This window comes from Theropithecus gelada, chromosome 1, assembly GCF_003255815.1.
Source record: "Theropithecus gelada isolate Dixy chromosome 1, Tgel_1.0, whole genome shotgun sequence".
In the NCBI taxonomy this organism is placed as follows: domain Eukaryota; kingdom Metazoa; phylum Chordata; class Mammalia; order Primates; family Cercopithecidae; genus Theropithecus; species Theropithecus gelada.
In genome coordinates, this window is record NC_037668.1 from 149,116,760 (window position 1) to 149,139,583 (window position 22,824).

The window sequence follows — 22,824 nt, forward strand, 5'->3', positions numbered from 1 at the left end:
ATACACACAGACACAAAAAATTTAATTTTTAAAAATCCAATTATTTGCCAAGCACTAGAATTGCAAAGAGGAATACATTTTGATATCATAGAAGAGATAATGACTTCAGTAGTGTCAACATAATGCAGTAATAGAAATAAGGCAAAGTAGTAGAGGAGAAAGCAGGAGAGAAGGAAGCGCCTCTCTGTTTGAGGTTATTAAACAAATACTTACAGGAAAATATTTCAGATATGTTTGGATCGTTTAAGAGGTATTTGCCTGCAGAAAGGAAGGGAAAAGGCATCTCACACAAAGGTAAAGAAATATCCAATGCATAGAAACACAAAACAGCATGGTTTGTTTGGGAAAGGAAAAATGATAGTTGGAACACAGGAAGACAAACAGTGTTGCATGGTGGTTAAATTCTAAGTTCTCAAATGGCATCGGTATGAATTATTTGCCCTATTTCTGTTACTGCATTGTGTTGACACTACTGAATTTTACAGAGGCCAGTGCAACTGGAGAGGAGTAGCAGGAGATGGTGTTGACTGGGCAATGGGGCAGTCATGTCACAAAGCTTTGCTACTTTGTGCAAACTTTTGCAGTCTTTAAGTGAGATAGGAAGTCACTGGGGGCTTTGAACAAAAAGGAGACAGGACGTGATTTGTATTTTGAAAGCTAACTGGGTATGGGATAGGAATAAGGCAGTCAAAAGCATTCTCACTAAAACCTTATGGAGAACACATTATTCTCTTTGCCACTTTACATTTGAGGAAACTGAGGTACAAACCCACTCCAAGTCACCTGACTAAAATTATCTATAGCACCCTGATAGACAAAGGACTTGCTCTCTCACCTCCTTCAGATCTCTGCTCAAAGCTCAAGTACTAGTGAGGCTTCCCTTGACCCCCTCTCCCACTGCTTGCAACAGCAGCTCCTCCTTCCCCATGCCCCATCCCAGGGCCCATTTTCCCTCATAGTTTTGCATACATGTTTCTCTACTGCAGTATTATATCACTGCTTGCTGTAGTTTTATTTATTCCACCCCATCCCTTGAATATAAGGCCCCAAAGGATCCATATTTTTCTTTTGTTGCATTCATAATGCCTAGGCCATGATAAATGGAAGTGCTAACACAGTGACTGGAATTTAGTAAGCACTCAGTGAATTTTACAAATTTTTATAGTAATAATAATCGTCGTCATCGTCATCATCATTATTCTTACCAAAAAAATGAAGAAAGAAAAGTAAATTGGTCCCAGACAATGGAGGATTCTGTGGACTTCACAGAGAGAAACTATCCCAACAGGGAAGAGGTGACCCCTGATTAATACAGATCTAGAAGGAAAGAGACTTGAGTCAGAGAAATCATAAGTTGGGAGGCTATTGACTTAGTTCAGGTGGAGGACAATGAGGAACTGAACTAGACAGTGGTACTAGAAATTAGTTTTGGAAACGAGATATTTCATAGGAAAAATTGGACATAGAAGTCAAAACATAACTAACTCCCAAATTTCAACTCTGTGTTGTTCAGTATTTAACAATGCTCCAAGTCTGGGAGGAAAATGAGTTCAATTTTAGACATTTTGATATGAGTTGCCAATGAGACATTTTGATGGGAACGACCTGTAGAGAACCAGAAATATAAAGTGTAGCTCTTTGGGGAGAAGGGGGTACTGGTAATATACTTTTGTTACATCCATAGAAATGTATGGATGGGCAGGTAAAGGAAGAAGAGAAGAAGTGAACACAGAATTATTTAAAGTATTACATTAAACGGATTGGCATAAAAGAAGAAAGACCAGGAGAAGGATATCTTATCAGTGCCAAAGGAGGAAAGAGCTTCAGGAAGTAAGAGAGGGGTCAGTCTGGACAAAATAATCCAGAGAGATCAAATCATATCTGAACAGGCCATGGGATTGGGCAATTAGGTCATTGGTAATTACCATATGGTAGAGCTGAGATGCAATCCAGACTTTAGTGGAATGAAGATGAATTTAGTGGAAAAGTGCTTGTACACCATTTTGTCAGGAATTTTAGTGATGAAGGGATGCAGTGAATAGAGAGGGAAAAAGACAGACAGACAGATGGGCAGACAGACAGAGCTAGCTATTGAGGAGGAGCCAGTATGGAAGTAAGATTTTATCAGAATGCAGGGATGAAGGAATGGAACTTGAGAAGAAGGAGAGATTAATAAATATAAGAAATGGAGAGGGGCCGAGCAGAAAATTGGTGGAGCAAAATCTTCAAGGTGGCCAGAGCAGAAGGATTGAGAACATACGAAAGGCCTTCTTTGGGAAGAGGGATCAATCTCTTTAACTTAGAGACAAGTGGGAAGGTGTCAAGAATTAGACCTGGTACAGATGAGAAGGGAAATAGGTCAAGGGTATTTATATCTGATATCCTTCATTTATCTAAAATATGGGAGTGAGATCACATTTGCAGGATAAAATACAGTCAGCCTTGATTCGGGCAGAAAAACTGTCCATTCATGCAGGAAAGGCTTGTTTTGGATCCATGTTTTCCCTGCCCATATTGAAGAACATCGAAGATGTTCCATGGAAGGTTAAGTCTGGAGCGTACCACAGACCAGAGAGAGCATCATCCAGTCTACCAACCTTATTTGGCAGATGAGGAAATAGAGCAATTCAGTGACTGGCTGAAGGTTACACAGCTAGTTAGTAGCTGAGATTGCACTGCAGTCAGTTTCTCTCACTGTTAATCCATGCATGCAGTGAACAATCTCAAGCTGTGCTTTCTGGAGACTTGACATCACTTAAAGCAATCTTACATCCTTTTGTCTATGAACACACTTGCCTCTTACTTACACACATACACCCTAACTCTCTGTCAGTCATCAACCCCACACTCAGCCTCCATGCATCCTGGACTTTTCTTGCCTTCTCTGCATGGTCCATCATTTCAGCTTGCAGGCTGAATTGGATTGACCCACTGATGGACTCTTTCTTTGGGATAAGCCACATTGCAGGCAAGCTATCTGGTCGCATTCATGAAACGAGCCAATATGAGGCTGATGCCATCATAAGGACTGAGGGCATCAGCTCCATGATGTTGCCACAACCCAAAGGCAGAGTTGAACTAGGTGTTCTCTGGAGTGTACGCCTACGGTTGTCAAATGGACCTCCTAGATGACCTTTTTACATTTGTGTGTAAAACAACTTATGAAAATGCTTAATTCACCAAAAGAGATATGTCAGAAATATGTTAAGCAGAATAGTTGCATCAGTTCTTCGGCTACATGAAGTTCTACATTCCAAAATGAGTCAATATGTGTGAACTACACACGTTTTAGTTATGTATAAATACAATACTATTTTCCCTGCCTACGTTTCAGCATGGAGTTTTGTTGTTCTTGAATTATTGTTTTAAAGATGTTAATATCCATGAAAGAGATACTCATGAGCTATAAACGAATTTGTCTCAGAGAACTTATTTTGGATTGCTGTGTTAGTGCTATGTGCTGGCAATAAAATCCTATATATCTAGCTTTTGCTTTCACTACTGAAATAGATGTTAGGATATCTGAGTAGTCTCTGCCCTTTAAATAATGCACTAAATGCAGTGCTCATGGACACCCTTTCTTTCTCTCATTTGATTTCGCGATACGGAGAATAAATGAGATGTTCACTTGAGTTTTGCTGTCTTTTATAAAATCCACCCCATTCTGGAGTGAATGAGTGAGAAGTGCAGGAGGCGGCCTTCGTGGGAGCAACTACCTTTCCCAAGTGTCTCATCCTCTCTCCTCTGTCATCCCCAGGCAATGTGCCTGCATTTGTGTGTGTAGATTTATAGTTTATCTTTATCTATGGCTTCATCTGTAGGTAGCTATTATAGCTGCCTCGCCTGGATATTGTTTGGGCCTGATAGATCTGTCTGTAGTTCATCAAAGAGGAGCCGAGTGCCTAAAAGCCATTGGGTCCAGCTGAGGATGAAATACGAGCCATCAGCCTTGATAATGGCTGTAAAATTTCATAATTACACGGCCTTTATTACATTGCATAATGATCCTGAAGCAGTATGGAACAATTAATTAAGATTTTCAACCGTGGCTCTTTCAGAAATTAAAAGGTGCTAGTAGCTGAGAAATGGGGATCTGTCTTGTCCTAAAAGCATTAGGGATGCTTAGGAAATACTTTCCAATTGCACTTTTATTTTTTGTTAAGAGGAACATCCCCTATTTAGGGAACATGCGTTAGTATACCATGCCTATTACCAAGTTTTTATTTCAACTTCAAAACTGATACTATAAAAAGAAGGGGAGTAAAAGAGACGGCTAAGGATCTCTAGAACTCCCCAACTTCTCTTTTCTTTTCTTTGAAAAATTCTATTCAGCCTCCTGCTGTAGCCATTTATCACATTTATGGTTGTTCATCTCTACACATTAAATAAATGCAGGCTCTGAGATAGGGGGTCAGTTAACAGCCTACTATAGTATACTGACCAAGGAGTTTTTCTTATACACTCTCTCATATCTTGAGGCATTAAAATTCTTTCAAGATCTCTACAGTTTTGACAGGCATCCCCAAAGGAAGACTTTACCGTTTTCATTTATCATCCTGCGAATGCAGCATGTCACATCTAATATATACCTTTTATTTTATTTTTCATAATCTCATCTTCACACCCCATAAAGAGTAATTAAATTTGGTGAGGGCCTGTAAGAGCCACTAGGAATTTGCTACATTTAAATAATAACAGAAACTAGAGTATTTAGTATTTATACACATGGATGTACATTTACACATACAAATTATAACCCACCCTCGACTTTGTTTTCTATGTCAAGGAAATTATAATTGAGCTAGTCAGATACAATAAAATGCTAAAGAAAAGATAGTGAAAACAAGTCCAATATTTTTGTTATAATTACTCTAAGCTGTATCCCAAGCTTTATTCCATGTACTCAGTAAGAAATAGATATGCTTCCAGGAAACAATCAATGGTATTGTCAATTTAAATGAGACAATATGAAAAAAGAAAACCCCCAAACTTGTTGTGATTTACACGTAACTCCTGGATATTTGTTCCCGTCAAGTATTATTGTTTTTAAATTGACAATCATCATATAATGTTTTACGGATCTAAATATTTCATGGGAGACTAAAACTTCCCTTGGGCCTCCCCAATAATAAACTCTCAGCAGAAAATTTAGAAAGGATTATGTGCTTCAAGGAGGAGCTGGTGCTCAGAGTAAATTCTCTTGTTGAGGCATTTAGTCCCTTAATAGGAATTTTCTGATCTGCTGTCATTCTTGTTCACACACCGAGTGTCACTGCCTCTAAAACACTTGTCATTCTTTAATGGAAACAAAATAGTCATTGCAGCCAGAGCCGCAATGTCATTCCACTACCCCTTGCTGCGTCGGCAATAGTGAAAATGACAGAGCAGCTCTCAGTAGGGGTAATTAAAATGTAAATATTGATATTTTATTATTTGAAATTACTTTCCAGTGCGGCATTTAATATCTCTCCATCTGTGCGGCTCTGTTTAGCGGTCACTTTAGTGCAGCTCTGGGATACCAAGCAGCGGCTTGATCCCCGTTATGTCAAAATGCTTGTTGCTGCTTAATTTTGATATCTAATTAAGTGGAAAAGTACAGTCCACACTGTAATCCATGGCATCTTAACCAGCTGCTTGGGTATATTTAGAATTAATCTCCACTATGGAATCATCCTAATGTATGCAATTAAGAGTCTGCCGATGGCTAATTAGGTGTATTAGAATCAGACAGCTTTTTTTTTTTTCCTCCATTTTTTTTTCCCCTTTCATTTTGGACTGTTGCAGACAGAAGAGTCTCTGCCTCCAGAGGTAGTGTTCATGCTACTCAAATCTAGTTAGGAAACAGGGCAACTTCCGAATATGGTAACCCTTGTATTTTCCTGCACGTGTTTCCTTGAATCAACTTGATATAAAAACTTCTAGGATTTCCTGGGTTTTTTTGCAGGGTTTCAGTGACATGAAAGGGAATGGTCGCAGCCTAGGAGAGAGGTGGATACAAAGGTAAATGCACTCTCCAGCAGATCAAAGTGGGAAAGCTGAGAGGCACTGCTGTGGGTGCTCTTGTTCATTTGGGGAGGAGAAGAATTATGGCATGAGAGCTTTTAACTGCAGCTGCATTTGCCTCCTCCGTTCTACTTTTGAATAGAGGATCTTCACAGAAAGAATTATTATAAGACGCACAGGTTTGGTTTGAATATCACATATCCGTAGTAAAGATATACCACCGGCAGCCTTTTACCACTGATAACAATTCTGCATTCATGTGGTTGAGGAATTCTGAGAGCTGTGTTTTTTGATGTTTTTGTTTTGGTTTCATTTTAACTTGGCTAGTCATCCAAGCTGGGAATAGTGTAGAGAGGAAGAAGGGAGGGCTGAGAGGAATCGAAGGGGTTGCCTCTATTGTCAATGAGAAGATAACTGGTCGCCTCCCCAGTGGAACGTATGCCAAGCCATAATGACTTAGCTCTGCTTGAGCCAGCAAACACCAGCCGTGAACTTGGGAGTAAATATTCGCAAACAGATCTTCATTAGCCACAGAGAAAAATAGTGTGGGAGCCTGACTTTCAACCGAACTCTCAGAGCTAGAAATTCAGAGAAGCTGTTTTTCCATGCTGTCCAGAACACAAATTATGCCTAGGTCTTTAAGCCTCAGTAGTAAGGATTTCTAATATTATCTGAACGTGGAGTTTCAGGGTCAGCGTGCTATAATTTCATATCTGTGACATGCATCTCATGGATAACGTATTTCTTCTACGTTCTTTCATGAATACATATGGCACTTTGTTTTTAATGGCCTATGCTGTAAATCCTTTAACTTCCATTTATGCAGAAGACCTCCTGATTTTTTTTTTTTTTTTCCTGCCTCTCCTCCTCCTAGGGCATATGTTAGAGACACTGAGTTATAGTTTCTATTTTAGGAAAATTGAGAAAAGCACACCTGGAGGATTTCATTTTTTTCTGCTTTACTTGTAACTAGTAATAGTAAGACAAGTTAACAGTGTTAACTCCACAAACACTGAGTCTATAATAATTAGTGCTTTTATTGGAATTTGTATTTCTATATCAAGGGACAAATTAGGTAACTCTGAAAGGATTTAAAGTTATGTTTTTAAAGGCAGTACAGAAATTATAAGTGATTTTTCTTTTAGAGATCCAAGATAGAATTGATTCTTGGTCATTTCAGTGAAAGCACACAAGGCAATCACAACTCCCTTTTGTACGTGGCAGCTTAAATACAATTTTCAAATTTTTAGATTAACTCATATGAAGTGACCCGACCCAGGTTCTCACAGTGCCTGCCATTCTGTACTTAATGTGTGTGCAGGTGTGGCCTTCACACATGGGGAAAACTGTTACAGAAAGATCTTTTTGACAAGATACTCTGAGCCTTAAAGCCAGCAACTCTACCTTCCTTAATGCAAGCAGTATTAGGAGAAATTTTGAACTTTCACCTTACTTGAATAGGCAGTGTTTAATCCAAAATCAGACTGGGGTCCATTGAGCACTTCTGTTTTCCTTCTAGTTTTGTCTTTTGTACTACATCAGTAAGATAGCTAGATAGATAGACCTTAATATATCTATCCATATTTTAATCTAATTCTCTACAGCTTATTTCTAATTTATTCAGTGTGTGGAATGTGCTTTTTAAAAGATTCTTACTATATTAGACTCTAATGTTGGATTACAAATAACAGAAATGAAGCAACCATAGCAGTTACTATTCTTTTTTCCTTTTTTCTTTTTCTTTCTTTCTTTTTTTTTTTAGATGGAGTCTCGCTCTGTCACCCAGGCTGGAGTGCAGCAGTGCAATCTCAGCTCACTGCAACCTCCGCCTCCTGTGTTCAAGCGATTCTCCTGCCTCAGCCTCCTGAGTAGCTGGGAATACAGACCCATGCCACCATGCCCAGCTAATATTTATGTATTTAGTAGAGACGGGGTTTCCCCATGTTGGCCAGGCTGGTCTCGAACTCCTGACCTCAAGTAATCCACCCTCCTTGGCCTCCCAAAGTACTGGGATTACAGATGTGAGCCACCACACCTGGCCAGCTAAGTCACTAATTATAAATACTTCCCTTTAATTGTGGAATATTCTCAAGAAAAGCTGTTCAGTTCACCTTTAAAAATATTATTATTAAACTTCATGTGTGGGAAAAATAAAATTCATAAAAATTTATTTTATATTTTAAATATATTTTCAAGTTAGAAATATAGTGAAAATCAAATCTTAAAAAGTAGAAAGGAAGGCAGAAGTTCCAGTAATTTGTTGTCGTTTGAAAAAGTTAACCAAAAATTACAGCTGGGATTTCCTCTTCGACAGTTTTAAAGAGTTTTAGAGGCATGCCTATCTCTTTTTGAAGCCCGACAAATGACATTCTCTACTATTAACTTATTGGTTAGTTTGTTAAAACTTTGCATGACTTAAAAAGCATGTTTTTGATCCTAAAATTTATATTCACAAAATTCATCTGCTTGTGTTTCTCCTCGTATCTCTATTTTAAATGAAAAATTATAGTCTTTAACAGAATAATTTTCTCATGAATCCAAACTCTCAGCTAGCCGTAAATGTAAAAACAAAGCTCATACCAAAACAATGTGATCCTGGTTCTGACCTATTAAAAAATATTTTTGGTTCCTGCTTCATTTCCTCAAAGTCTTACCTGATTTCTTTTAGATTTAAATAGATTCTGCTTGTCTTGCCCAGATTATTTGCATAGAGCTATCTATAGTTAGGCTGGTTCCCACAGCAGGTAGAAACGGTTCCTCTTCAAAATTATTATGTAAGAATGGATATACAAACTAGTTTGATAAACCTGAAACGTGTCTGAGTGGCATTTAAATTACATTAACACCTATGTGTACAGACACAGCGAAAGGACATAACAGACAAGAACCCTCTTTGCTGTTTGTAACTGTCTCATCTGCTGCTTTATAACAGGAAGGGTCCTTACTCCCTCAGTGCTGCAATGACTGTAGTGTGGCGAGTACTTCTGACACGTGCGCGTTTACCTAGTGAGGACCCATTGTTCTAAACTGGACTGAGAAGGAGACGCCTTATGTATGCATATTTGTTGCCTTGTCTCCTCTGCTATTTTTGATTCAGAGAGAAGCAGCACATAATGATAAAAATCCCAGGATTTCTCAATCTTCTTGCAAAATTTTTAGTGTGGAAAATATTCTTATGAGAAGCTCCTTCTTAGACTTAACAAAAATTAGGTTGGGACCGCCTAAAAATTTACGTTAATAAATGTAGACACACAATATTTTATTCCTGCAAGTAGAAAGAAGCAAAAAGCATTGAATTCACTAGATTAGTATTTCAGAGGTTTAAAATCTGAGCTACAGAATGTAAATGTGTGTGTGTGTGTGTGTGTCTATATATATATATATATGTATATATAGTCAAAATAATTATACAACCAGGATAAGTAGATAAATTAATGACAGTACTTATAAATGACAAAAAAGCAATTGTGACATTATCATGAAGTCTGTTGTGTATGGTTACTTATAAATATAGCAGAAGCAGCTAGTCCATATGACTGAAACATCAACTTTACTTATAAATTGAAGAGAACCGACTGAGGTTAATAAATTTAGGCAGGACTTTATCAGAGTCTAAGTGGCTCCAAATAAAAATCCTATATACCGTATAAGCACTTATAAGCAAAGACTTTTATACAAAATCAGTGCCTTAATAAACATTCATTGTATTAATGAAAAAGCATTAGGCACCCCTTTTTTGTTATATGTTTATTCATTTTCTGTGGGAGAGGGATCTGGTTTCTGGAATGGTCTTTTTGTTCCCTAACCTCCCATCTTTTTGAAAGCCAATCAATGAGCTGCTGAGGAATTATCTGTTCATTCATTTAGCACATATTTACTGAGCACCAGCTGTGTGACAGGCACTGTTTGAAGAGCTGGAGATATAGCAGGAAACAAATCAGAGATCTCTACCCTGAAGAGCTCATCTAGAACATGGCAAACCACTGTCCATAGGCTACAGATATATCTATCAAGCAGCACATCTTCACATCCACTCCCTTACTTCAGGGGTCACTTACACCCAACTCTGTGTCTCCTGCTTATGTCTTCATCTTCATCTTCACTTTTATATCTTACAAGCGCTCTTAGATGCTACCCAGTGGCAATGAGAAAGGAAAGAAGTGTATGTATTTGAGAATGATTTCACAAGTATAAAAGAGAAAACCTGTTGATAGATCAATGAAGGGCCAAGAGTGAGGCGGCCAAGAGTGAGGTGGCAGGTGGATGGCAGTGCTTAGGGAAGTAGTGGAGCTATGGGTTTTGACATTAGGATTAGGAAAATGAGCTCACTTAACATGTTAGGACATCCATGGAGGAGTTACTAGGGGAAGATTTTTTAGGAAATATGCGGGAAAAGGGAAAAGGAACAAACAGTCAAAGAAATTCTATGTTCTACCAGAGAGTTTCAGTTTTATCTTGTAGGAGATATGGAAACCAAGAAAGCATTTTGATGAGTGGATGGCATAGGTTTTATATTTTAAAGATTGCTTGACTAGCCATGGGTAGGATGGAAGAAAGCAATACCAGATATAAAAGGATTTTGGTAAGGAGACTGTTGAAATTTACCCCAAAAAGATGATGAAGGCCTAGACAAAACTGGGGTGGGGAAGGGAGGAGATAAAGTGATGGATATGGATACATTTAGGAGAATGTGTACAACCAAGCACCGAACTCTCCTTTTCTGCATAGACATGTACTTGTATCCATCCTTGCAATACTTTTCTTTTTTGGTTGTTATGGTCTTATCCACTTTTACTGTGCTATACAATCTTACATGACAAAGATTATATCATATTCATAATGCATATTCCAATGGTACTGAGCACTGAGTTTCACTTATAATAGATGCTGTAAATATTAGTTGATTTGAATTTTGTCACAGTAGAACCATTGGAAGCCTAATAATTTAGGGCTGAAGTAAACCTTCAAGAATAATTTTTCTACCTTCTAGTTTTACAGATGAGAAAACAGGAACCAGCAAAGTAGAGTCATTCCTCAGAGTTTCACAGTTCCTTGTTGGCAGAGTTGGCACCCAATTCTAGGTCTATTTACTCCCATGCCATGGCTTTTGTCTGAGGTGCTCACCATTACCCACACAGCCTTGTGCTTCATGGAATTAGCTCTGTTTGTTATTCTGAATTAGAAACTGTTGGAACTGGAATATTCCTCAGAAGTGTGTAGTCTGTAGTTTGCAATTGACAGATAAGAAGGTCACCTGTGGGTCTGTATTAGTTTGCTAAAGCTGCTAAAACAAAGTACCAAAGACTGGGTGGCTTAAACCACAGAAATATATTGGCTCACAGCTCTGAAGGTTGGATGCCCAAGAGCAGGTGGCAGGAGGTTTGGGTTCCTTCTGCAGGCTCTTCAGGAGAATCTGGTCCATGCTTCTCTCCTATGTCTCCTGGCTTCCGGTGGCCTCAAGCATCCCTTGGCCTGTAGGTAGTATTCTCCCTGTGTCCTGACATCGTCATCCCTCTGCACATGCCCATCTCTGTGTCCAAATATCCCCTTTTTATGAAGATAGTCATATTACATTAGGGCCTACATTAATGACCTCATCTTAATGTGATCATCTACAAAGACCCTATTTCCAAATAAGGTCATGTTCCCAGGTCCTGGAGGTTAGGATTCTAACATCTTTCGGGCGGGATGGCACAAGTCAGCTCATCACAGGGGCAAAGTTAATACCATTGGTTGTAGTCAGGTCTCTAGACCTCAAAGCTGATTCCAAAGTGGGACTGGTTTTCTATGGACCACTGGTCAGTTCCCTGAAGCACTCTATGATATTTCTTGACCTGGTTCTACCAGTGCATTGGTAAAGCAAGTCAGATTCAAGCATAGATCCTTTGTCTTTCAAATCAGAAGTGCGGCTTCCAAATGGTGTTTTTCCCTATTCAGTGTCCATCTAATTTCAAAATTGAAACTGAAAAATGCCATTTTTAAAGATATTTTTTAGGGTCCTACATTATATGGCATTGCTTTCCTTTTTTCTTGATGGTCAAACAAATTTCAGTCACATCAAAAAAAACTTTCCAGGCGGAACTTATTTTCAACTAGTAAAAAATAAAGGTTGTAGGAAAAGAAAGCCATTAGATTTCCCTCTTTAAGGCAGCTCAGCCTATACTTGACTCCATGCCCTCCAACAATTTTTCTTTCTTCTTGGCTTAGATGAAAGGATAAGCGAAGTAAAGTTGAGGTCAGGTAAGAGGGAGTTTGGGAAAAGCTAAGGGAATTATTTCAGATCCTCTCCAGTCATTCAGAAATAGTAGGTAAGTAGGGGTAAGTAAGGACTTCCAAAGAGGAACTGCACACTCTGTATAGATGGTCTTTACATTCTTATTAGGCATTCATCGGCCCTGTCTCTAGTACTTTTCAGAGTAGGTTGGCAGTTGTTAAAAAACCACCCACTTACAAAAAACGAAATGAAACAAAACAAAACCTCTTGTCATCATATTGAGTCTTTCCTGTATTGTCACTTGAAATATTTTTTCTTAGCTGCTATTATATTTTAAATTTTTCTAGCAAGCTGACTGGAAAACCAGGAATAATTGCTAAAGAAAGCAGTTCACCACTTCTATGGGGGCATGTTTTCAATTTCTGTTTGTATGATTGGGCTAATTGTAAACTCATTTGGTTGTTTATATAATCAGCATGAGTGGTCAGTGGTCAATTGGACCGGTAAATTCAGTTAACAATGATAATTCTGTTTTGGACTGGTAGATATTACCTTCGCGTTTCTGTTCTCCTGTCCTTTAGTTCCTCACAACTACTTAGATCATTTGCTCAGTTTTATAGAAGGTGGTCACTTCTATCTTTATATACAAAATTGTATTAAAGCCTGAGTCCTGCCTTTTAGATTTTGGGAATATGTACTTTTCTTGTTTAACCACTATTTTAAAATAATAGTTCCATAAAATCAATGTGAAACCTACTTAAAGTATAAAAACAGAGCTAAAGAAATAGATTTCTTATGGAATCAACAAATGTTGAAACAAATGATTAAATTAGCTAGCAAGGGAGCTATTTTCCATTTTTGTCAATTATTCTTACATTTCACCCAATTGTGATTGAATCTAAATTATTGAAATCTGGATTATGGTCAGCCCAAAAGAGTAAAGATACAAAGAAGAGTATTATGGGTATTGTAGCTAAGGCTTAAGCACAAACATAATATAATCATTCTTATCCCTTTTAAATAAAAATTTTAAATAAATTTTAAATAAGATGCTTCTGATAGCACCATGTAGATGTTCCAGCTTTCACTTCTGCAGTTAACCATCTGTAGATGTTTAACTCTAGCTCCTACTGAGTTCTAGTTCATGAAAAAAAAATCTGTGTGCATATATATATAAAGTCTCCTGCAAGGGACTATATATATATATGACTTACATATATATATATGTATAAAGTTTCCTACAAGCCCCTGAGCTGTGTGTTTTGTGAATCATAGGACAAAGTGATAAGTCTGCCCCATATGTGAAAAGAACATCTGGCTTAAAAATACAAAATAAGTTTATCTCTAGCAAGGGTTATGCATCTGTGTGTCTATTGGTAGCTAAGACCAAATGTTAGTGCCACTGTTATTCTTTTATGCTCTGGGTCCTGTAAACATTAGGTTTATTTGTACGGGAAAGAAAAAAATCTAGCTTACGTTGCATTGCTCAATCAGCTGCTCAAAATGAACTTCATTTGTGATCTCAGTGAGTCATTATGGCATAATTATAGTTCTAGTATGATATGCTATTTGTTGAAAAATGTTGATTTTTTTGTGGAACAGGAAAACCACAGTTCAAAAACTGTGATCAGTCAAATCAATGCCATGATTAACTGATATTAACGGATGCCCTGAAGATTTAAAATGCTTGCTCTCTATTTCAAGAAAGCAGCCGAGAAGAAAATGCCTAGCAGGGGTTAAACCCAAATGCCTGCGCTGCAGCCTATTTCTGTCAACACTCTGTTCGGGAAATAAACATTTATGCTTTCTGAAATGAAAGTGTATTTTTGAAGACTAGCCGTCAGATATTTTTTGCCCTTCACACTTTCAAACGCTTAGCCTTTTTTGTAAGTTGACTGCAAAGTGCATCAGTTTGCCAGGCTAAAAAAAAAAAAAAAAAAGTGCTTGACGAGTGCCCATGGCACCACTGTCAACCTCCGAAGTTTCCAGTAGAAGAAGGCAAGACGGTTGGCACAAAACATGCTTTCTTCAAGCCTATTACCTCAGGGGTACCTGCCTCTTGAGAAGCTTTTCAATCCTTCCAAATGATGTTATTCCCAACTGTCATCTGGTTTATTTGGAGCACACTGTATTGCAGATAAACATGCTATTTAACTGCGGGTCAAGGTAGAGAGTCATTCTGCAAGCAAAATGCCTGAGATACATTAAATGGCACTGACTCTGGGACAGAGATGAAGAGAGATCCGAGTTGTCAGTGATATGCACGGAATGGGCTGTAGCTGGGGAAGAAAAAATGTGCCATGGTATCAGTGTATTTTAAAAAGCTGTAATACGGCTGAACATTTAAAACTATAACCTGTCACACACCAAAGATTAAGGTTCCAGGATGTACAAAACATGAAGTTCAAACGACACAATTACGAAGCATATTTTATTTCACTTGGTAAAGAGATTTCTCTCCAAAGATAGCTAAATATTACAGATGATGAAGACCTCTAACTCATAGCCCAAGAGCTATAAAATACTGTTCAATGCCTGTTAAAAACACAAACAAGTAATTATCATTTGGATACAAGCATGTGTAAGCCAATAGAGCAATTATGTTTTAAGAAAATTCCTTCAACTCAGTTTATTAAAACATGCATTTTCATTTAGGCCTCGGTTATTTAGAATTTTAGACATTGCTCAGGTCTATTGATAAAAATGTTATTTTATCCATGCGTTTTTATGTATGTGCAACATAGCTAATACTCCTAAAGAAAAGGCAAAATAATTTTATGTAATTAAGATAAAATTTCTATTATGTATTTGGCCTCCTTAGTGACCAGATGAACATGACTATCTCGTAACAAGGCTGTCTAACTGCTGCTCAGGCATTTGGGCAGGAGAGCTCTTTGTACTAGTTTCCAGACTGCAGTGGTGTGGTAGGAAAGGGTTAAAATGAGAGCCAGCAATTTCTAGACCAAGAAAAGATAGACGTTCAGACTTTTATTTTATTTTGTAAGCATAGATTGTCCTTTTTCCTTTGGATTTGCAAAAATTATACTTCCTTTAATCAGCTGAAATATACTTAAGGATATCAATCAAGCAAACGTGTCAAACCTTTTGTGCCATATCCATCTCCTCATGCTCCCTGACCAAAAAAAAAAAAAAAAAGGGGGGAAGAGCTTTTTCTTCCCCTTTTTTCCTTCTTTTTATTTTGTAGAGAAGCAAAAGGAAAAAGTTAGGGTTGCAAGAAGGATACACACACACACATGCACACACGTACGCACACACAACCATCAATATAGAAGAAATAAATTGCAGGATCAACTTTAAAAATGAAATTTTATTGTTTTTTGGTTAATTAAACCCCAAAGAAATGTGTGAAATGTTGTTATGGCTGGAACATTGTTAATTGTAAATCACAGGGACAAAGGGGGCCCGGTGCAACTTTAAAGTTTCCGTGCACGTAAATGTCGATAGCGTGCCTTCTCCATCATCAGCACTAAATTCACATTGATGCCTCTTTTCTTCTCCGTATTGATCCTTCCATGAGAACGTAGATTTGTATCTGTTAATTAATGCGTCCTGAAACAGCGTTTGTATTAATCAGGCAGATAAGAAAAATTGGATGCCTGCACCCCCCTGACAACCGTAAAAGTGCTGGCCCTGATAAAATCGTGGATGGACCTCAATAAAAAAGTTCCTCCTTCCACTCAATAAACTAATCATCCTGCTTTTAATTATTCGGCAGAAAGATGTGTGGAGATTGGAGAATGTGTAAATCTATTTACTAACAGCAGTGTCTGGGAGGGAGAATAGGGCTGTCACAGGAAGGTGCTGCGGGCTACATGCTCTGTCCATCTGCTGCTGCAGAAAAACTGCGGCTTGGGAGCATGAAAAGGAACAAGAAAACTAAGACAAATTGAAAAGACCCATTCATTTTTGCTCATAACTTTCCAGATGATGTTTTTTGTCTTTTAATTTACACAAGAAATTTTTACTTAGTATGTGTTCTTGAGGTCGATATTTGGATTTGCATTGCATCTTTTTTCCTTGGAGGGGGATAGAAAAAAGAGCAATGTGGTTTTCTGTTTGTTTGTTGTGAATATAACATTGCTGAAATTAAAAGCATCTGGAGCCTAACCTATTAGGTTAAACAATTAGTTTTCTCTGTTGAATCGCTGTTTAAAATGTTATCAGTTTTTATATCTCTAAGAGGATATTTATTAATTTAACCCCAAACGCAATGACAAAAACAGAATAAGAAAAAGACTTACACAGCCAGTCCAAAATCAATCCTGTCAAATAACATGTAAGCACCATGATAAACAATGAAAGAAATGCATTTTTATATATACCTTAAAGACTCCCTTAAGAAAAGCTTGACTCATCCCTTCTGATGATTTTATTAAGCACTTATAATTAATGGTACCAAATGGCAAACCACTATTTTTCACCAATAGGTCAGGAAATCATTTCCTTTTCTTTACTGTGCTGTAGTTTCTAATATCATATGGGATATGCACAATTTGATATGAATGAAAAGGACAGCAACAGTGACCATAAGCAGTAGCCTAAAAAGGTTGGTCACCAGTGGCTCTTTATGATTTGGATAATAATGTCTAGAAAGGGAGTAAAAATAGATTTCTTAAGTTGCATTATTAAAAACGGCCCTTCCTTTCTGTAGAATTACTGGTGGCAGGACCTTAAATGATGGTACCCCTGTCCTCAGAAGCCATGAGGTGGGTGGTTACCCTTAGAAGTCTTAGGCAGACACTTGGAAATAAAAGTGAAGTTTTAAGAAACATTTCTTTTTTAGGACTTGGGAAAAGCTTCTGATCATCAAGTATCTTCACTTTAGAATACAGATCTAGTTCCTCTGATATATAAATATATATCTTCACTCCTAAGTAGGCTTAATTGTACTGCTTCCTCTTTCTCTATTGAACAGCATTTTCTTTTTAATTATTTTGCATATGTTTTCTCAAGCTCAGAGGGACTTTAAATGTGCATGTATGAATGCATCCCAGATTTGCAGAAAAGAATTGATCACATAGGTAATTCAGATAAAAATAACATATATTAATCATACAGCAACACTTACTGAATTGCAGATTATAACCTAATGTTTAGGTAGGTAATATTTTATATTTCTCAAATACAAAATTTAAGATACAAGTTAATTTCTCTTGCTCAAGGCGAAAGAGCCAGTAGCTGAGTGGAGCCAGTATTTACATTCAGAATCTGACTCCTTTGCACCAAACCCTGTTACCTTTATTTATATTTAACTTTTTAAATAATTGGATCTTAGTAATAATAGTGAATGGGGCTTTTCTATTTGGTGAGGAGGCCAGGCTGCTAAGTATTCCACTTTCTTTTATACCAATTATCACTAATTTTAAAAGAAATTCATGTTAAGTATCAGTGAGGGGAAATAGCCAATTAAGAAGGCTCACCTAGTTGTAACTCATCATCCATTGTGCTTGTAACTATTAATATTATACAGAAATGTTTCCAAGTTGTGCTATGGCCTAAATTGTTCGTTTATCTTTTATTTTTAGCTGCTACTTCTCCTTCTCTCCTTCTCCTTCTTCTTTTTTTTTCTTTTTTACTTTTATGTTGTTTTCCAGTAGTAGTTTTTAGAGATCAGATAGTTGAAAATCTGACTTCTTATAAGAGGTTCCTAAAGACTTCAACCAGAAATCAAATATATTTAAAGATTACATGGTATTTTCTTCTTGAATGAAAGAAAACAACATCTCTATAATATTCCCCTAAGCTGTGTCTATAAAACTTATAGAAAATACCCCCAAATTGAAGAAGCTGGTTTGTAACTTTCACTTTGCTGTTCGCAAAGTGATCCAGGGGAAATTTTAAGAGCTTCTAATCAAAGCTCAGCATAATTTTGAGCACTGATGCAGAAGCCAGCTACCATATGAAACTAATGTTGCATTATGAAATTATGGCTTTAAAGTAACTTGATCTGCCCATCTTTCCATGCAGGCTTCTCCACGCTGTCCCTGGCGGACCAGATGAGCCTTCTGCAGAGTGCTTGGATGGAAATTTTGATCCTTGGTGTCGTATACCGGTCTCTTTCGTTTGAGGATGAACTTGTCTATGCAGACGATTATATAATGGACGAAGACCAGTCCAAATTAGCAGGCCTTCTTGATCTAAATAATGCTATCCTGCAGCTGGTAAAGAAATACAAGAGCATGAAGCTGGAGAAAGAAGAATTTGTCACCCTCAAAGCTATAGCTCTTGCTAATTCAGGTTGGCATACTGACATAGTCATTGTTACATTTTTTTGTATGTCAGTTTTACCACTCTCCTAAACTTCTTCAGGTATTTGCAAGACCTAGTTTGTAAGTTTTGTATGAGTCAGCAAAATTATAATCAGTATAGCTTTCTAGTGAAAAGTTAGAAATAAGAAAAATATACTTAAAAGGAATTAATTTCATTTGACTTGCTTATTGAATGCTTTGAAACTTTTATCAACTAATGCATTTACTAATTTGGATTGCAGCAAAGCAAAAGCTCTTGTAGGAATAGCATAAATGGACACTCCCGGGACAAAATTAGTTCCATTGTCTTTTATGCATAAGTTAAAACAAGGGAATTGTTGAAACACACAAACCATTTTTCCCTGAAAAATGCAAATTGTGCAATTGAGAAAATATATTTAGTGTTTCTTTGAGTTTTGGTTATCAAACAACACTGTTTTCTTACATTCTGGAGTTCTTTAGAAGTCAAATTCTGTCTATGCAGTAAGGGTTAAGAATTATGGGAATAACTGTTCTTTACATTTGAACCGTAACGTGCTAAAACAGAGAACAACTTCTAATAAGTAAAAATCGTTGGTGCTTTGTTGTTTTTCCCTTTGTGCCTCTCTTAATGCTTTATTATGGTCTTAAGTCTCTTTTAGCATTTGCATAAAGTTCAGGATAGATCCCTCGTTAATGACGTGCCGATCATTAGATACCTGTGTGTCAATAACATGCTCTGATGCTATGTACCATTGACAGTCACACCGTGCCCCTCCATCTGCTTTTGTTTTGACCCTATCTTTGAACTTTATCTTGGTTGCCGGCCAGTAGTTTTCCCTTTAATTACAAGAAGGAAACTGTCAATAAAATCTGTTAAATGGGATGCAATGAGTGGCTTGAATGGGCGGACGGCTATTTGTTCAAATTCTGCAGCATTCAAGGTATTGACAGTTTGTTTTCTGGGGCCATATGTGACGATCAATCTCAGGCTGGGCTCAGCCGCGCTGAAAAATGAAAAACCAGATTGCTTTTGCTTACTTGTGGATGACGACTTTGTGATTTGGCGCGGTCCTAGTGAGATGAGACCTTCTGCCCAAATTGCCCCCATGAGAGCCAGGGACGCGTGACTGTTTTTAGAAATAATTTTTAATTGATTTTGTAATTAACAGTTCATCTACAATATTGATGCATGAATCCTTGGACTGATAGGAGGGAAATTGTTTTCAACAATGAAGTTGTACCTTCCTATTTGTCTTCATAATGGAGTTTAGCATTTCACAGTTTTAATTGTGACTATAACCCTCTTCCTCACCACACCATGTGCCTCTTTTCTTCTACTCTCCTGTGAAATTATAAAATATGATTTCTTATGACAAACGACGTTGTGATTAGGAACCCTGAAGAATCCCCTGCCCTTCCTCTCCAGAAGACCAGAGTGAGAGATGGGGTAGAAATTTTGTGAGGATTTATTAGTTTGTATGGACTTCACATTATACCATCTCTCATAATTAGATGAAATATTTTACAACAGTGGTTTTGGGAAAAATTTTTATTTGGCAATCATGAAACAATTCTAATTTAAAACATTTACTTGGTTGTTTTTAAAATATACTAAGCCTGTGTTATATCTTTTATGTTTCAAGTTGCTTTTTAAAATTATTAACTAACCATGAATGCTGAGCAATGCTAAAATTTTATCAACAAAATTGCTAAAATTATATAATTTTAGATATTGGATGTATACTTTATGACTAAGTATTATAATTTAGAGTACCTGAATTAGTAGCAGCATTTCTGTCTCTGTTGCTTAGAAGTGTAAACATTAATATTTCTGATAGATAAATGTCCTAATCCACATATTCTACTTCTGGGAGAGGAAGTGACTACCTCACAGCAGTGACTGATGATTAGAAAATGTTTAAAGAATTAGTTCATTTATTTTTCATGTCTAAAGTCAGAAATGGTCAATCAGCTCCCCTTTCTTCTCTTATCATGGTAGTTGAGTACCATTGCTTCTTCTAAAAAAAAGTCTCTGTCCCAAAATATTCTTGCAGGTGATTCCATCTTTCATTTAGTCCCTCAATACCAAGAAAGATCAATTGAATCAGAGTCCATATTAAAGAATAACTGATTAAGTACTCTAAGGACTATTTTAATCTGTAAATTGTGCCACCTCTACTGTGTTGTGTAACTGTGGCCTTTTCTTCACCCACCTAACCTGCAAGCCCCATCATTTTAGTTTGGGGTAAACAACTCAGAAAGTCAGTTTCTTTGATACTGTTAATATGATGTTATTTTATTCCATTTTTGACTGTTATTTGGAGCACAGCAATGAAGTTGTAGATCCAAGATAGAGTGTAGACTCAAACTTGCTTAGATCCAATGTAGGTTTCTTAAACTGCCCATGCACATATCAGTATAAAAATATTTTAATACTTTAGACACCCTAAAGGGCTTCTATTTTTGTTGTTGCTGTTGTTGTTGTTTCTGTGTGTGTGTGTGTGTGTGTGTGTGAATGCGCGTGTGCGCACGCGTGCCTGTGTGTTTAGGACTTCCAGATTAATATAAGTAATTTTTTGTGCAAAAATGAAAATCTATTTCAGTGTAATTTAAGTAGATATCTTAGCTTTTCCTGCATGGATGTAGGTGTTAACAACCATTGTCTTGTTTATTTAAATTTTAGCTTATTTTAAATATCCGTCTTTATTCAATAGCTATAAATGTTGTGCTTATGCTTGGAAAACAGGCTTCCTGATGATGTCTACCATATTTTTTGTAGCTTTGTTTCTGTCATAAGTGAATTCAGAAATACTTATAACACCAGAACATCCCTGGAAACTCTATCTTCATCTGTATGGCCAAAACAACAATATGTCATCAACTGTTATAATTCTACAGTTTTCACATTCAAATCTTTGAAAACCCTAAATAATAGTTTCAATTGCTTTTGAAGATAAGAAACTTACAGTCTCATTTAAGCTATACATTATCTTATTTTTGAGTATTAACAACCTCGAGTAATTATTGCATCCCTGATATATCTATGTAAAATTGAATTTTAAAAGAAAACTCTAGGTCACAATTTTAATATTGTAATTCTTAGGCCCCAGTTTTTTCATGTATGTAACAAGAGGTTTGACTAATATCAAATTCTTTCCAACTCTGGAATTCTATGATTCTATAATTAATTTCATCTCTGTATTAGAAAATATAGTAAAATATTTCTATAAGCACCTCGGTAAGATTATATGATGGGATTTATTTATCTTCATTGGATCTTTTGATTCTTATGTTAAGAATTTGTTTGAAATTATATACTGTAAGGTGAAAAGCAGTTTAAGCTAATGAATCACTTTAGTCTGACCATTCTCTGTTGCTCAAGTCATAAGCCCTTCAATCCCTAAATCTGCCACTCACATCCCTGTCTTTGTCACCCCTCCCCTGCCCCAGCCTGAAGCCAGGTGAGCCTAATCCATTCAAGAATAAACATGTTTCAAGTCGAGTTTTCTTTTTAACTTCTACACATTATTTCCAGAATAATAGCACCTATTGATATCAAGCTACAAGTAATGATTTGGTTATCAATTTAAAATCATAAACAGCTAGAATGACCTCATGACAGCATTCTGTTGTTCTTAAGGACAATCGGTTATGTATGCAGAGTTGTATAATTTCAAGGTATAGAAAGTTTATGATTGCTGTAGGATACTGGAATGGGTACCATATTTAATTAGGGTATTTGGACCCTCATATAGGTTTGGCTTAGTGTGTTTTCATTACCACTCCATTAGGGGAGCCTTTTTAGATATGGTTTTCCTAGTAGCCCCCCGATTAAATAGTAATACCTTCTGTTTAGGATATATATACACACACACATATATATACACATATGTATACACACATCCATGCATATATAGCATGCATATCATATTGTATTATATATACACATTTTACCTAAAAAGAGGAATGTTTTCTACTCTCTAATTCCAAATTTCACCTCCTTTGATAATGTGTCACTTAAATACATAACTGTTTTCTCATCTGTAAAAGAAGGCAGGTGAATTAAGTAATGTCTACTATCCCTTAAATGGCCTACAAATTTTAGATTTATTACTTTTAAGTAAAGGTGGCCAGTTTGGTTTTATACATGTATATATATATAGGTGCATGTGTGTGTGAATGTTGTGTGTGTGTGGGCAGCGGGTGGGGGGGAGGTTATGTGTGTAAAGTAAAACTAGGCCTTAGTCAATTTTACAAAATTTTGGCTAAATTAGTTGATTTGATATTCTGGAGATAGTTTTAGCTGCTGGTCAAGAGAATATCCTTTTTCAGAATCTTTCTGTAGACATTTCCTTT

General features: G+C 36.8%; 1 protein-coding gene across 16 annotated transcripts in view; it reads left to right on the forward strand.

Moving 5' to 3' along the window:
- ESRRG (estrogen related receptor gamma) overlaps positions 1-22,824 on the forward strand; it is a 641,686-nt gene that overhangs the window by 607,511 nt on the left and 11,351 nt on the right. For all 16 annotated transcript variants that reach the window (XM_025358687.1, XM_025358775.1, XM_025358809.1 and 13 more), the window contains one exon: positions 18,206-18,475. In XM_025358687.1, the coding sequence (XP_025214472.1) occupies positions 18,206-18,475 (270 nt within the window). The remainder of the gene's footprint in view (positions 1-18,205; positions 18,476-22,824) is intronic.